We start from the raw sequence: 16,669 nt of genomic DNA on the forward strand, positions 1-16,669 counted from the left end.
TCATTTGGGAGAAAAGTTCTCCAAGCAGTTGTCCCACCCTAAGGAGGTTTTCTTTGGTATTCTCCAATGTGCTGTCAGGGGGACGTCCTGGAAAATGGGTATTATACCTACCGATAATTCGGTTTCCAGGAGTCCATCCTGACAGCACTGTTACTTCCCCCTCTATGTATACCATTTCATATGCTGTAATATGTTTGGTTAATAAAGAGTGCAAAGTATGTCTATCCATGGTGTGGTACTTGTCAAACCAGTAAAGGAAAGGGGCGGAGTGGGACCTTTTAACCTCTCGTGTTGTTTTTCCTGTCCCTGCAAGGAGGAGGAGGACGTCCTCCAATGTGCTGTCAGGATGGACTCCTGGAAACCGAATTATCGGTAGGTATAATACCCATTTTTCCAAATGAAAATAGAGAAATGAAAGAAATCTGAAAAAAAAAAAACATATTTGGTATCGCGTCCATAAAAGCCGATCTGTGAAAATATAAAATTATTTAAAACTTAACTTTTTTTGCCTTTTCATAAAATTTAACTTAAGTTCCGGAATTGCTGTTCTTGAGTCACTAAAATTCCTCTGAAAAAAATGCATTAAAAAGTAATTAAGGAGCCTCAAAATGGAATAAAAAAAAACGTTATCACTGCACAATACAACAAGCCTTCATACATATCCATTGACTTAAAAAAAAAAAAAAAAATTTAAAAGCTGCGGGTCTCAGAGAATGGAGACACAAACCAATTTTTTTTCTGCAAATTCCTGATTTTTTTAACATATATAAAAAATAATGCCACAAATTTTTTATTGATTGCAATTGTACTGAGGTGGAGAATCATGAACAACATTAAAAAAAAACCTATATTGTGTACGTTCTGTACTAATCAGCCCATCAACCATCGGAAAGCCTTATAGTAATCGTTGTATAAATTTTGCCATGGGATGAAGGATTCTGAAGTGTCGACAAAATGTTTCCAGCACCAACGAAAGTCTAAAAAAAAGAGAAAAAAAAATTAAGTGGAAAATAGAATAAAAATAGAAGAATTTTTATGTCCTTGCCAAGTCATTTCTGCCTTAGGCTTAAAGTCATCAAATGATGATCTCCTGCTGATAAAAACTATTGAAACTATAGCAACTGCGCAAGTGATCACTAGAATCAGCATCTCTGCTCCTACATTATGCTGTTCTTATGTTAAATAGCAAAACCTTGCTGACTGATTCCCTTTAAAACTCTTGTAATCTAAGGCTATGCTAATTCTAAATCTAAAATCCTTTTGGTAAACTCCAATTAATTTCTATGGGAAATCCACTGTGATGGTCCTATGAGGAGCTTTTCTGGGTGGCTGCGGGCTGCTATTTTTAGGCTGGGGTGGCCAATACCAATGGCCTGTTACTAGCCTGAGAATACCAAGCTCCCAGCTGTCTGCTTTAGCAAGGCTGGTTGTCAAAAATGGGGGGGACCCCACTCGTTCTTTTAAATTATTTAAGCAATTGAAAAAAACACATGGGGATTCCTCGATTCTTGATAACCAGCCTTGCTAACGCTGACAGCTGAGTGTTGCAGCCCACAGCTGTCAGTTTTACCTGGCTGGTTATCAAAAATACAGGGGAACCCACATCATATTATTTATAGCGCAGGGGGCAGCTGATGAATACCCCCATCAGCCACATCTGCTCTCGCTGTTATCAGCTGAATATAACTCAACGTTCTCCCCTGATCGCAGCTCGAGCAGGGGAGAATGATAAGAGTGGTATTCAGCACCCGGCGCCGAGGAACCGCATGAACAGTACTGCTGATCACCAGGCGTTGGTACATGTGATACTGATGCGGCACACGTATGCCACAAATATTACAAACATGGACATTAATATCCCATGTAATTTTTCTGTTACCGGAATTAATAGGATGTGTGAAAGAGCCATAAAACAACTTATGGCCAAACAATATTTCTCCTACAGTATGTGTTCTTTTTTATGAGGAGAGGGAAAGAAGCTACTTCAAAAGATTGGTATGGTGGGACCTAACATCTCCAATCATTCGTTCCCCTAACATCTGCCATCATGGAAGAGTACATGATAAATCACCAGTACATCTTTGTGCAATAGGTCGGTTCAGGCAAGTCTTGTTTAATATTTATGGCTGCCCAAAATCTTTCCTTCCTTTGTTTATTTCATGTAGGATCCTTTTCAGCTTTTCTTGGAAAATAAAGATTTGCATCACTTTATAAACCCAACCAAACTGACATCTTACATTACCCTATATAGGCTCTGAAAAACTTTAAGGTGAAAACGTTGACTTTTTAAGTCCATATGGTGGCTCATCAAATTATGGGTTGAGGGTTTATTATGTAGAACATCTAAGATTGTCAAAACTCAAAACAGTTCCATCATGTGCAATCTCTTACCTATTTGACACATTGGTCGTATTTTTACTCCTTTACGTTTAAGTTCTTGGATCTTAGTTTTAGTAGTGCATGGATGGACCTTGGCGAATATGATGTGTAACTTGACATGAGGGTTACTGGGAAGGAATGTGTTCAGCAAAATCTCAGTGCAGTTATTACATGGACTCCAAGAGATGTACCATACAACAGTGCAGTTTCTCCAAGCATCGCTGAATCGTTCTCCAAGAAACACCATCTCAGCGTGGGATTCTCCGGTGTTGGTAAGGTGACCAAAATCAACACTTTTGTGCTGATCGTACACCTCATAGCAGAGATGAGTGGCTGGAGGCTGCGTATATGGTCGGTAATGAGAGCGGAACATCTCAGGAGCCATCAAAATCATATTGCTGGAAAGAGCGCAAGTCAAAGCCTTAAATACAAATAAATAAATTAAACATTGCATTGGAAAATTTTACAGATCCAGAAAGAGACTGATAACACAAACAGGACAAGTGCTCCTCACAACCGAAAGTTTGCTACAATCATATCCCATCTGTGTATGGTATAAAAGGACGTGACACACGTGTCACTGCACACCTAGATGAATTCATTGAGAGGTTTAGTTTGTAAAATGGGGTCACTTATGGGGGGTTCTGCCAATATAACATGGCACCCTCAAACAAGTGCATCAAAAACTGCACTGTAATATGGCGTTTCTTCCCTTAGAAGCTTTGCACTGTGCCTCAAAAGTAGTTTTCGGTGACATATGGGCTATTGTTATACTCAGGAGAAATTGCACAACAAATTTTGGGGTCCATTTTCTCCTGTTACTCTTATGAAAATACAAAATTTGGAGCTAAAAAAGATTTTTGCGGAAAATGTGATTTTTTTATTTTCAAGGCTTAACGTTATAAACTTTTGTGAAGCACCTGTGGGTTCAACGTGCTCAATACACATCTAGATATGTTCCCAAAGGGGTTTAGTTTCCAAAATGGTGTCACTTGTGAGGTTTTTCACTGTTTAGGCACATCAGGAGCTCTCCAAACATGACATGACACCTGCTAATTATGCCAGCAAATTTTACATTTAAAAAGTGAAATGGCGCTCCTTCCCTTCCGAGCCCTGCCGTGCGCCCAAACAGTAGATTTCCCCCACATATGGGATATCGACATACTCAGGAGAACTTGCACAGCAAATTGTATCCTCCATTTTCTCCTGTTACCCTTGCAAAATGTAAAAAAAATAGGTCTAAAGGAAAATTTTTGTGAAAGAAAAGTAAATGTTTATTTTTTTCCTCCCACAATCAAAAAAATCCTGTGAAGCACCTGAAGGGTTAATGAACTTCTTGAATGTGATTTTGCACACATTGAGGTGTGCAGTTTTTAGAATTGTGTCACTTTTGGGTATTTTCTGTCATATAGGCCCCTCAAAAGTCACTTCAAATGTGAGGTGATCCATAAAACATGGTTTTGCAAATTTTGTTGTAAAAATGAGAAATCGTTGGTCAACTTTTAACCCTTATAACGTCCTTACAAAAATAAATTATGTTTCAAAAATTGTGCTGATGTAAAGTAGACATGCAGGAAATGTTATTTATTAATGATTTTGTGCGATATGACTCTGATTTAAGGGCATAAAAATTAAAAGTTTGAAAATTGCGAAATTTTCGAAATTTTGCCAAACTTGTTTTTTTCACAAATAAACGCAAGTCATATAAAAAAAATGTTATAAAGTCATAAAGTACAACGTGTCATGAGAAAACATTATCAGAATCAGTGGGATGCATTGAAGCGTTCCAGAGTTATGACCTCATAAAGTGACAGTGGTCAGAATTGTAAAAATTGACCTGGTCAGGAAGGTGAAAACAGGCTACAGGGTGAAGGGGCTAAAAAAAAAAATCTAAATTTGTTAGAATGTATCCTAGACTATTTTTCCCATCTGTGACATCATGGTGCCTATAGAAATTTAGACAGCATTGTGTCAAATTATAATATTACAAGCTATGGGTATGAGACATCTGGAGATGAGCCGGGGGTTTATTTTGATTGCACTTTTTGGAATCCGAGATCAATTTTTTTCCTAAGATGTGGAAAATTATCTTTAACCTCGTTGGAAGGGTTGTCTTATTCTGGATCAACTTTGCGTAATTTGAGGCTGAAATGAGGAACATTTCTTTTTTTTCATCTTTTCATTTCTTTTTTACTTTTTTTTTCTGAGCTATGCAATAATGTTACTGTATGGTTTTCATGTTGGCAGAATGACAAAGTTTTCCCACATCTACATGCAGACACTTAGATGAATCATGAATCATTCCTAGTTTTATTTTTCATCTGTGACATGTCTAAAAAATGTAGATAGTATTATCTTATGTAATTTTAGGTATATGGTTTTAATTTAGACATAACGATGTTAGGTTAGACATATCCATATACCGACCGGGGACGTACTGACCTGATGTGCTGAACTTTCCAGTGTTCTTCTCGTCTGACTTCTTGTATGGAAATCATCCACGCTTTGATAGTTAGAGACGGGTTTGTCTAGTAACGATGCAGAACATCCTTTGTTTGTTGCATACATTCCAGTCTTCATGTCTGTTTATAGTCAACTGCATTAATTTTTTTATTTCCTGATCACTCCCAGATTACGTTTTACAAGTCAAGTATTGTTCACCCAAGAACGTAAAAGCCGGAGATGGATCTGAACGACTCTCAGGAAAAGAAACTGAAAGGACTTGTCTGTGCTAGATGTCACAAGAAGAAACTAATCTCTGTCCATAGGTAATAAACAACAGAAATCCCCTTGTAAGGTGTTATTAACCCTTTAATGTTAATTTTTTTTTTTTTTTTTCATTTTTGGACTTTTATTCCCCTTTTTCTTCCAAGAGCAATAACTTTTCTATTTTTCCTTCGACTTCGACCTTTTAAGGCTTGCTTTATTGTGGGAGAAGCTGTAGTTTTGAATTATACCATTCACTTTGCCATATAATGTACTACGAAATTGGGAAAAAAAAAATTCCAAGTGGGATGAAATAATTGAATTTTTTGGTTTTGCTTTTACATTTATTGTGCTGTAAAAATGATCTTAAAACATGATTTTTTAGGTCAGTGTGATTATGGAGATACCAAATTTATGTTGATTTTTTTTTTCTATTTAAGTGATGGAAAAAAAATCTGATTTTTATAAAAATAACATTTTTTTTTCTTCATTTTACAAGATTCGTAAGTCGTAACATTTTTATTTTTTCTGTTAATGGAGCTGTGTTAGGGCTTGTTTTTATTGATATTAATTTGAGGGACATTCGAGATTTTGACAATATTTTATTGTATTTTTTTTCCACGTTAGGTGACCAAAAATGCAATTCAATTTCTATTTAATTTAATTAATTTGATATTTTAGTAAATCTGAATACCAAATATGTTTTTTTCCCTTATTTTTAACTGAGAAAAACGAGAGTTATTTCTATAAGTAGAGTTTACTTGTGGTATAGGATTGTACCTTATGATAAAGTGGCTGAAGAACTGAATAAAACATAGTTTTTATTTGTTATATATCTTCTCTATTTTGTAGAGATATTGGCTGATAAAGTTTTCTTTCTCTCCTGTATTAAACTGCCTAATCATAAAAAGGCAACATCATACAAGTGTAAAATGAAACACCCCCCAAAAATGTCACAACTGCCGTTTTCACTGTTATGTGATAAAAATGATGAGTCTAACATTATCACACTAAGATCTCCTCATTCCCTGAACACATACAGTTATATGAAAAAGTTTGGGCACCCCTATTAATCTTAAGCTTAATGTTTTATAAAAATTGTTTTTTTTGCAATAGCTATTTCAGTTTCATATATCTAATAACTGTTGGACACAGTAATGTTTCTGCCTTGAAATGAGGTTTATTGTACTAACAGAAAATGTGCAATCTGCATTCAAACAAAATTTGACAGGTGCATAAGTATGGGCACCTCACCAGAAAAGTGACATTAATATTTAGTAGATCCTCCTTTTGCAAAAATAACAGCCTCTAGTCGCTTCCTGTAGCTTTTAATGAGTTCCTGGATCCTGGATTAAGGTATTTTTGACCATTACTCTTTACAAAACAATTCCAGTTCAGTTAAGTTTGATGGCCGCCGAGCATGGACAGCCCTCTTCAAATGATCCCACAGATGTTCAATGATATTCAGGTTTGGGGACTGGGATGGCCATTCCAGAACAGTGTAATTGTTCCTCTACATGAATGCCTGAGTAGTTTTGGAGCGGTGTTTTGGATCATTGTCTTGCTGAAAGATCCATCCCCTGCGTAACTTCAACTTTGTCACTGATTCATGAACATTATTGTCAAGAATCTGCTGATACTGAGAGGAATCCATGCGTCCCTCAACTTTAACAAGATTCTTGGTGCCGGCATTGGCCACACAGCCCCAAAGCATGATGGAACCTCCACCAAATTTTACTGTAGGTAGCAAGTGTTTTTCTTGGAATGCTGTGTTTTTTTGCCGCCATGCGTAACGCCTTTTTGTATGACCAAACAACTCAATCTTGGTTTCATCAGTCCACAGGACCTTCTTCCAAAAAGAAATTGGCTTTTCCAAATGTGCTTTTGCATACCTCAGCCGACTCTGTTTGTGGCGTGCTTGCAGAAACGGCTTCTTTCGCATCACTCTCCCATACAGCTTCTCCTTGTGCAAAGTGCGTTGTATAGTTGACCGATGCACAGTGACACCATCTGCAGCAAGTTGATGCTGCAGCTCTCTGGAGGTGGTCTGAGGATTGTCCTTGACTGATCTCACCATTCTTCTTCTCTGCCTTTCTGATGTTTTTCTTGGCCTGCCACTTCTGGCCTTAACAAGAACTGTACCTGTGTTCTTCCATTTCCTTACTATGTTCCTCACAGTGGAAATTGACAGGTTAAGTCTCTTAGACAGCTTTTTGTATCCTTCCCCTGAACAACTATGTTGAATAATCTTTGTTTTCAGATCATTTGACAGTTGTTTTGAGGAGCCCAAGATGCCACTCTTCAGAGGAGATTCAAACAGGAGAACAACTTGCAAGTGGCCACTTTAAGTAGCTTTTCTCATGATTGCATACACCTGGCTATGAAGTTCAAAGCTCAATGAGGTTACAAAACCAAAAAAAGTGCTTTAGTAAGTCAGTAAAAAGTAGGTAGGAGTATTTAAAACAAGAAAATTATAAGGGTGCCCATACTTATGCACCTGTCAAATTTTGTTTGAATGCAGATTGCACATTTTCTGTTAGTACAATAAACCTCATTTCAAGGCAGAAACATTACTGTGTCCAACAGTTACTAGATATATGAAACTGAAATAGCTGTTGCAAAAAAAACAATTTTTATAAAACATTAAGCTTAAGATTAATAGGGGTGCCCAAACTTTTTCATACAATTGTGCTGACCTTACAAGCATCAGGGAAGGAGGAGAGCTCTGCTGCAAACTACACTGTGACTCTATCGCAGATATCGGGGAATAATGTCCTTAAATATATCCAGAATGTGTGTGGAAAACACTGATCTCCATTTCAGCTCTCCTCTCACAGCACTGTCATGTCATTCGATTAAGAATGACATGACAGTGTTGGCAGAGGAGCGCTGTAGTGTGTGAGAAGCATGTCACATAACGCTCTGCATCTATTGCTGGTATCGGCACATTATCCTTCAATGTTTTGGATAAATCCAGAGTGTTGTATGTAATGGTACACAGCTCTCCTCCTGGCACTTGTAATGTCTTCAAGCACCGGTAGTGAAAAGATGTCAGTGTGATATGGTTAGACCCATAAGTATTACCACATCACACTGAAAAAACTGGTGTTGATATTCTCTGGGGGTGTTTGCGTTTTTTTTGTTTCCCCTGTATGATTCTGCCTTCTTATGATTGGACATTGTCATTCAGGTGAAAAAGTACATGCCTACAGAGAAGAATCTCTTCTAACGCACTCTTGGTTGAAGGGAACATTTAGATTATTAGGCACTGTAATGTTTACAAGCCAATATCTCTGCAGCAAAGAAAAAAATGAAAAAAATAATGTTGTATTCAGCTTGTCAGCCCCTGTATTATAAGGTATCCAATCTAACAGGCCAAAAATAGTGAAATGTCCTCCTCAAGGCCATTTAGCCCTCCATAAAATATATGGGTGGCCAGAGTTGACCAGAAACTTGCTTGTTCGTAGTGGTGCTCCCCTGCACTTGGTATCCCCTGCTTTGAATGACATCCATCCACTGGGACACCATTTGCATTAATATACATTTAATAAATCCTCTTTTGACATTGCTGAAGTCAAAGTATAGTGACACAATTGCATCAAAATCTGTCGTCTCATTGCCTCAACTGCATGTGAACCCAGTCAGATTCTAGCTGTTATTTCACTTTTCCATGATTTAAAAAAAAAAAAAAAAAAAAAGCATCTGGAAAATGGAAAAATTTGCAAATTAATACATTTAGCATTTTCACTCCCTAGAATGTCTTGTGTGTCCCTTGCTGTTCCTAACTTGATGCCCGTCATTATGTGACGACACTGCTACAGCCGGTGAATACTCATCATCTTCACCATAGTTATGTGACGGCACTGCTACAACCAGTGAATACTCATCATGGTCACCATAGTTATGTGACGGCACTGCTACAGCCGATGAATACTCACCATGATCACGATGGTTATGTGATTACACTGCTACAGCCGGTGAATACTCATCATGGTCACCATGGTTATGTGATGGCACTGCTACAGCCGGTGAATACTCATCATGGTCACCATAGTTATGTGACGGCACTGCTACAGCCGATGAATACTCACCATGATCACGATGGTTATGTGATTACACTGCTACAGCCGGTGAATACTCATCATGGTCACCATGGTTATGTGACGGCACTGCTACAGCCGGTGAATACTCATCATCTTCACCATGGTTATGTGACGGCACTGCTACAGCCAATGAATACTCACCATGATCACGATGGTTATGTGATTACACTGCTACAGCCGATGAATACTCATCATGGTCACCATGGTTATGTGACGGCACTGCTACAGCCGGTGAATACTCATCATCTTCACCATGGTTATGTGACGGCACTGCTACAGCCGATGAATACTTATCATGGTCACCATAGTTATGTGACAGCACTGCTACAGCCGATGAATACTCATCATGGTCACCATTAGGGTTGAGCGACTTTCATTTTTTTAAGATCGAGTAGGGTTTTGGGAAACCCGATTTTGTCCAGAGTCGAGTCGAGTGCAGTCGGCCGATTATCGCTAAAAGTCGGGGATCGACCGAAACACGAAACCCAATGCAAGTCAATGGGGAAGCATAGTCGGCAGTGAGTGGAGGCCAGGAAAACACCTACAGTGCCCATTTTAATGCCAAAAACATCCATTCTTGTTTCTGAAGCTTGCCAATCTTAATTAACTGTATAATAATAGTTGGGCATAGGGAATTGGGGGAAAGTTGTGGGGGGAGTAGGGCTGGCTCAAGTTTTTCGTGGGCCCAGGAAATGCGGACTACGTCACGGCGGTGTTGCAGGGAAAGGTAAGTATTTAAACGTTGCAAGTGCTGTGATCCTGAGCAAGCAGGGGGGGGCCCACTCGTTCGCATTGGCACTGGCACAGGGCCCCTCAAAGTACGGCGGTGTGTTTGCATGGCGGGGGCGCCTCCCACCAGCAGCGACACTTTTGCGTACTCTGAGGGGCCCTGTGCCAGTGACGTCGCCAACGAGTATGCCCCCCCACCTGATGAAGGAACCTGCACTTTCATCTGCACCTTCCTCTTTGTCCCTGTGTAAGGTGGTATAACATGCGGGAAGGGGAACCTTACTTTCAGCAGGGTCAGATTCTGGCTGTGTAGAGTACAAGGGGAATGTAGTGGTCTAGGTCAATGTACCAGCAGACTCATTTAGCAGTGGCTGGGCAATGGGCAGGATGAGGAGGAAACAGATATAGGGCCAAAGAATAAAGTAGGCTAAATGCAGTTCAAAATTGGTAACAGGACTAAACAGGCGGCATTGCTTTGTTCAGTGGAGTAGCAAACCCAAGAGCAGCAGACACTGTTTCAAGGGCCTAACCACACTAGTAGGCCAAATGCAGTTTAATATCTGATAGTATAGGGCGAAAGCCAGAATGTGGAAGCTCAGCTTTGTTCAGTTGAGGACAACACCAGGGAGGGGCAGACACCTTTAGTAGGCCGGAAAAGCCTATTGCATTTTTTAAAATGGTAATTTGGAGCAGAAGGTTGAAGCTCAGCTTTATTTAGTTGAGGGCAACACCAGGGAGGGGCAGAAGCCGTTAGTAGGCCCTAACCACCATTTTGTTTTTTAAAAACCACTTAATGAGAGCCGGAAGGTTGAAGCTCAGCTTTATTCAGTTGAGGACAACACCAGGCAGGGGCACACAGACAGACACCTTTAGTAGGCCGGAAAAGCCTATTGCATTTTTTAAAATGGTAATTTGGAGCAGAAGGTTGAAGCTCAGCTTTATTTAGTTGAGGGCAACACCAGGGAGGGGCAGAAGCCGTTAGTAGGCCCTAACCACCATTTTTTTTTTTAAAAACCACTTAATGAGAGCCGGAAGGTTGAAGCTCAGCTTTATTCAGTTGAGGACAACACCAGGCAGGGGCACACAGACAGACACCTTTAGTAGGCCGCAAAAGCCTATTGCATTTTTTAAAATGGTAATTTGGAGCAGAAGGTTGAAGCTCAGCTTTATTTAGTTGAGGACAACACCAGGCAGGGGCACACAGACAGACACCTTTAGTAGGCCGGAAAAGCCTATTGCATTTTTTAAAATGGTAATTTGGAGCAGAAGGTTGAAGCTCAGCTTTATTTAGTTGAGGACAACACCAGGCAGGGGCACACAGACAGACACCTTTAGTAGGCCGGAAAAGCCTATTGCATTTTTTAAAATGGTAATTTGGAGCAGAAGGTTGAAGCTCAGCTTTATTTAGTTGAGGACAACACCAGGCAGGGGCACACAGACAGACACCTTTAGTAGGCCGGAAAAGCCTATTGCATTTTTTAAAATGGTAATTTGGAGCAGAAGGTTGAAGCTCAGCTTTATTTAGTTGAGGACAACACCAGGCAGGGGCACACAGACAGACACCTTTAGTAGGCCGGAAAAGCCTATTGCATTTTTTAAAATGGTAATTTGGAGCAGAAGGTTGAAGCTCAGCTTTATTTAGTTGAGGACAACACCAGGCAGGGGCACACAGACAGACACCTTTAGTAGGCCGGAAAAGCCTATTGCATTTTTTAAAATGGTAATTTGGAGCAGAAGGTTGAAGCTCAGCTTTATTTAGTTGAGGACAACACCAGGCAGGGGCACACAGACAGACACCTTTAGTAGGCCGGAAAAGCCTATTGCATTTTTTAAAATGGTAATTTGGAGCAGAAGGTTGAAGCTCAGCTTTATTTAGTTGAGGACAACACCAGGCAGGGGCACACAGACAGACACCTTTAGTAGGCCGGAAAAGCCTATTGCATTTTTTAAAATGGTAATTTGGAGCAGAAGGTTGAAGCTCAGCTTTATTTAGTTGAGTACAACACCAGGCAGGGGCACACAGACAGACACCTTTAGTAGGCCGGAAAAGCCTATTGCATTTTTTAAAATGGTAATTTGGAGCAGAAGGTTGAAGCTCAGCTTTATTCAGTTGAGGACAACACCAGGCAGGGGCACACAGACAGACACCTTTAGTAGGCCGGAAAAGCCTATTGCATTTTTTAAAATGGTAATTTGGAGCAGAAGGTTGAAGCTCAGCTTTATTTAGTTGAGGGCAACACCAGGGAGGGGCAGAAGCCGTTAGTAGGCCCTAACCACCATTTTGTTTTTTAAAAACCACTTAATGAGAGCCGGAAGGTTGAAGCTCAGCTTTATTCAGTTGAGGACAACACCAGGCAGGGGCACACAGACAGACACCTTTAGTAGGCCGGAAAAGCCTATTGCATTTTTTAAAATGGTAATTTGGAGCAGAAGGTTGAAGCTCAGCTTTATTTAGTTGAGGACAACACCAGGCAGGGGCACACAGACAGACATCTTTAGTAGGCCGGAAAAGCCTATTGCATTTTTTAAAATGGTAATTTGGAGCAGAAGGTTGAAGCTCAGCTTTATTTAGTTGAGGACAACACCAGGCAGGGGCACACAGACAGACACCTTTAGTAGGCCGGAAAAGCCTATTGCATTTTTTAAAATGGTAATTTGGAGCAGAAGGTTGAAGCTCAGCTTTATTTAGTTGAGGACAACACCAGGCAGGGGCACACAGACAGACACCTTTAGTAGGCCGGAAAAGCCTATTGCATTTTTTAAAATGGTAATTTGGAGCAGAAGGTTGAAGCTCAGCTTTATTTAGTTGAGGACAACACCAGGCAGGGGCACACAGACAGACACCTTTAGTAGGCCGGAAAAGCCTATTGCATTTTTTAAAATGGTAATTTGGAGCAGAAGGTTGAAGCTCAGCTTTATTTAGTTGAGGACAACACCAGGCAGGGGCACACAGACAGACACCTTTAGTAGGCCGGAAAAGCCTATTGCATTTTTTAAAATGGTAATTTGGAGCAGAAGGTTGAAGCTCAGCTTTATTTAGTTGAGGGCAACACCAGGGAGGGGCAGAAGCCGTTAGTAGGCCCTAACCACCATTTTGTTTTTTAAAAACCACTTAATGAGAGCCGGAAGGTTGAAGCTCAGCTTTATTCAGTTGAGGACAACACCAGGCAGGGGCACACAGACAGACACCTTTAGTAGGCCGGAAAAGCCTATTGCATTTTTTAAAATGGTAATTTGGAGCAGAAGGTTGAAGCTCAGCTTTATTCAGTTGAGGACAACACCAGGCAGGGGCACACAGACAGACACCTTTAGTAGGCCGGAAAAGCCTATTGCATTTTTTAAAATGGTAATTTGGAGCAGAAGGTTGAAGCTCAGCTTTATTTAGTTGAGGGCAACACCAGGGAGGGGCAGAAGCCGTTAGTAGGCCCTAACCACCATTTTGTTTTTTAAAAACCACTTAATGAGAGCCGGAAGGTTGAAGCTCAGCTTTATTCAGTTGAGGACAACACCAGGCAGGGGCACACAGACAGACACCTTTAGTAGGCCGGAAAAGCCTATTGCATTTTTTAAAATGGTAATTTGGAGCAGAAGGTTGAAGCTCAGCTTTATTCAGTTGAGGACAACACCAGGCAGGGGCACACAGACAGACACCTTTAGTAGGCCGGAAAAGCCTATTGCATTTTTTAAAATGGTAATTTGGAGCAGAAGGTTGAAGCTCAGCTTTATTTAGTTGAGGGCAACACCAGGGAGGGGCAGAAGCCGTTAGTAGGCCCTAACCACCATTTTGTTTTTTAAAAACCACTTAATGAGAGCCGGAAGGTTGAAGCTCAGCTTTATTCAGTTGAGGACAACACCAGGCAGGGGCACACAGACAGACACCTTTAGTAGGCCGGAAAAGCCTATTGCATTTTTTAAAATGGTAATTTGGAGCAGAAGGTTGAAGCTCAGCTTTATTCAGTTGAGGACAACACCAGGCAGGGGCACACAGACAGACACCTTTAGTAGGCCGGAAAAGCCTATTGCATTTTTTAAAATGGTAATTTGGAGCAGAAGGTTGAAGCTCAGCTTTATTTAGTTGAGGACAACACCAGGCAGGGGCACACAGACAGACACCTTTAGTAGGCCGGAAAAGCCTATTGCATTTTTTAAAATGGTAATTTGGAGCAGAAGGTTGAAGCTCAGCTTTATTTAGTTGAGGACAACACCAGGCAGGGGCACACAGACAGACACCTTTAGTAGGCCGGAAAAGCCTATTGCATTTTTTAAAATGGTAATTTGGAGCAGAAGGTTGAAGCTCAGCTTTATTCAGTTGAGGACAACACCAGGCAGGGGCACACAGACAGACACCTTTAGTAGGCCGGAAAAGCCTATTGCATTTTTTAAAATGGTAATTTGGAGCAGAAGGTTGAAGCTCAGCTTTATTTAGTTGAGGACAACACCAGGCAGGGGCACACAGACAGACACCTTTAGTAGGCCGGAAAAGCCTATTGCATTTTTTAAAATGGTAATTTGGAGCAGAAGGTTGAAGCTCAGCTTTATTTAGTTGAGGACAACACCAGGCAGGGGCACACAGACAGACACCTTTAGTAGGCCGGAAAAGCCTATTGCATTTTTTAAAATGGTAATTTGGAGCAGAAGGTTGAAGCTCAGCTTTATTTAGTTGAGGACAACACCAGGCAGGGGCACACAGACAGACACCTTTAGTAGGCCGGAAAAGCCTATTGCATTTTTTAAAATGGTAATTTGGAGCAGAAGGTTGAAGCTCAGCTTTATTTAGTTGAGGACAACACCAGGCAGGGGCACACAGACAGACACCTTTAGTAGGCCGGAAAAGCCTATTGCATTTTTTAAAATGGTAATTTGGAGCAGAAGGTTGAAGCTCAGCTTTATTTAGTTGAGGGCAACACCAGGGAGGGGCAGAAGCCGTTAGTAGGCCCTAACCAAAGTTGAAGGCCAAATGCAGTTTAATTTCTGATACTATAGGCCGAAAGCCAGAAGGTGGAAGCTCCGATTTAGACAGTGGAGGACAATTTGAATTAGGGACTGCAGACAGACTTAGTAGGCTGTCCCCTGTGGACCATGCATCCAACACATTAACCCATTGCGCCGTAATGGACACGTAATCTTCCGTGGCCATGCCTACAGGTCCATGCGTCTGTTGTCAGGTGCACCTTTGTACTCACAGATTGCCAGAGTGCATGGACAATGCGGTCTTCTACATGCTGGTGGAGGGTTGGGATGGCTTTTCTCGCAAAAGAAGTGTCGACTGGTTAGCTTGTAGCGTGGTACAGCGTAGTCCATCATGGCCTTATTAATAGTAAATAAAATATATAACTAGGCTCTATGAACTTTTAAATAGGTTCCAGGGGTACACGGGCAGCATTGGTGTGGTCAGTGGAGGAGTATTGCAAGTAGGGGCTGCAGACAGGCTATCAAAGGCCTAAAATACCAAACAGTAGGCACTCATGGCAGTTTTACATCGGTTACATGGATACACAGGCAGGCACTCCAGGCAGCATTGTGGTCAGTGGAGGAGTATTGCAAGTAGGGGCCGCAGACAGGCTATCAAAGGCCTAAAATAACAAACAGTAGGCAGTCATGGCAGTTTTACATCGGTTACATGGATACACAGGCAGGCACTCCAGGCAACATTGTGGTCAGTGGAGGAGTATTGCAAGTAGGGGCCGCAGACAGGCTATCAAAGGCCTAAAATAACAAACAGTAGGCAGTCATGGCAGTTTTACATCGGTTACATGGATACACAGGCAGGCACTCCAGGCAGCATTGTGGTCAGTGGAGGAGTATTGCAAGTAGGGGCCGCAGACAGGCTATCAAAGGCCTAAAATAACAAACAATAGGCTCATTGCAGTTTTACAGCGGTTACATGGATACACAGGCAGCTAGGTGGTGAGTGGAGGAGTATTTAAAGTAAGGACCGCAGACAGGCTATCAAAGGCCTAACATAACAAACAATAGGCTCATGGCAGTTTTACAGCGGTTACATGGATAGACGGGCAGGCAGCTTGGTGGTGAGTGGAGGAGTATTTAAAGTAGGGACCGCAGACAGGCTATCAAAGGCCTAACATAACAAACAATAGGCTCATGGCAGTTTTACAGCGGTTACATGGATACACGGGCAGGCAGCTTGGTGGTGAGTGGAGGAGTATTTAAAGTAGGGACCGCAGACAGGCTTCAAAGGCCTAACATAAGAAAATGGGCTGGCTGTAGGCACTTTATAATTGGTTCCAGGGGTACACGGGCAGCAGTGGTCTGGCCAGTGGAGGACTAGTGGAAGGAGGGACCGCAGACAGGCTTCAAAGGCCTAACATAAAAAAATGGGCTGGCTGTAGGCACTTTATAATTGGTTCCAGGGGTACACGGGCAGCAGTGGTCTGGCCAGTGGAGGACTAGTGGAAGGAGGGACCGCAGACAGGCTTCAAAGGCCTAACATAAAAAAATGGGCTGGCTGTAGGCACTTTATAATTGGTTCCAGGGGTACACGGGCAGCAGTGGTCTGGTCAGTGGAGGACTAGTGGAAGGAGGGACCGCAGACAGGCTTCAAAGGCCTAACATAAAAAAATGGGCTGGCTGTAGGCACTTTATAATTGGTTCCAGGGGTACACGGGCAGCAGTGGTCTGGTCAGTGGAGGACTAGTGGAAGGAGGGACCGCAGACAGGCTTCAAAGGCCTAACATAAAAAAATGGGCTGGCTGTAGGCACTTTATAATTGGTTCCAGTGGTACACGGGCAGC

At 41.5% G+C, this 16,669-nt stretch overlaps 1 protein-coding gene across 1 annotated transcript; it reads right to left on the minus strand.

Annotated features, from left to right (window-relative positions):
• Positions 1–712: 712 nt before the first annotated feature.
• On the minus strand, positions 713–5,066 carry LOC143809439 (single-stranded DNA cytosine deaminase-like). The gene is made up of 3 exons (XM_077292509.1): positions 4,822–5,066; positions 2,392–2,800; positions 713–977 (listed from the first exon to the last, which is right to left on the minus strand). Exons 1-3 carry the CDS (start codon positions 4,957–4,959, stop codon positions 871–873), a joined length of 654 nt encoding a protein of 217 aa, XP_077148624.1. The 5' UTR covers positions 4,960–5,066; the 3' UTR covers positions 713–870.
• Positions 5,067–16,669: the final 11,603 nt, after the last annotated feature.

This window comes from Ranitomeya variabilis, chromosome 2, assembly GCF_051348905.1.
Source record: "Ranitomeya variabilis isolate aRanVar5 chromosome 2, aRanVar5.hap1, whole genome shotgun sequence".
In the NCBI taxonomy this organism is placed as follows: domain Eukaryota; kingdom Metazoa; phylum Chordata; class Amphibia; order Anura; family Dendrobatidae; genus Ranitomeya; species Ranitomeya variabilis.

What these genes read in the sequence shown, in the direction of transcription:
- LOC143809439 (XM_077292509.1), bottom strand. Translation starts at nt 4,959, where the DNA reads ATGAAGACTGGAATGTATGCAACAAACAAAGGATGTTCTGCATCGTTA. An exon ending in TGGAAAGTTCAGCACATCAG is followed by an intron (nt 2,801 to 4,821) that starts GTCAGTACGTCC and finishes TTTGTATTTAAG; the next exon opens with GCTTTGACTTGCGCTCTTTC. An exon ending in ACGACCAATGTGTCAAATAG is followed by an intron (nt 978 to 2,391) that starts GTAAGAGATTGC and finishes TCTTTTTTTTAG; the next exon opens with ACTTTCGTTGGTGCTGGAAA.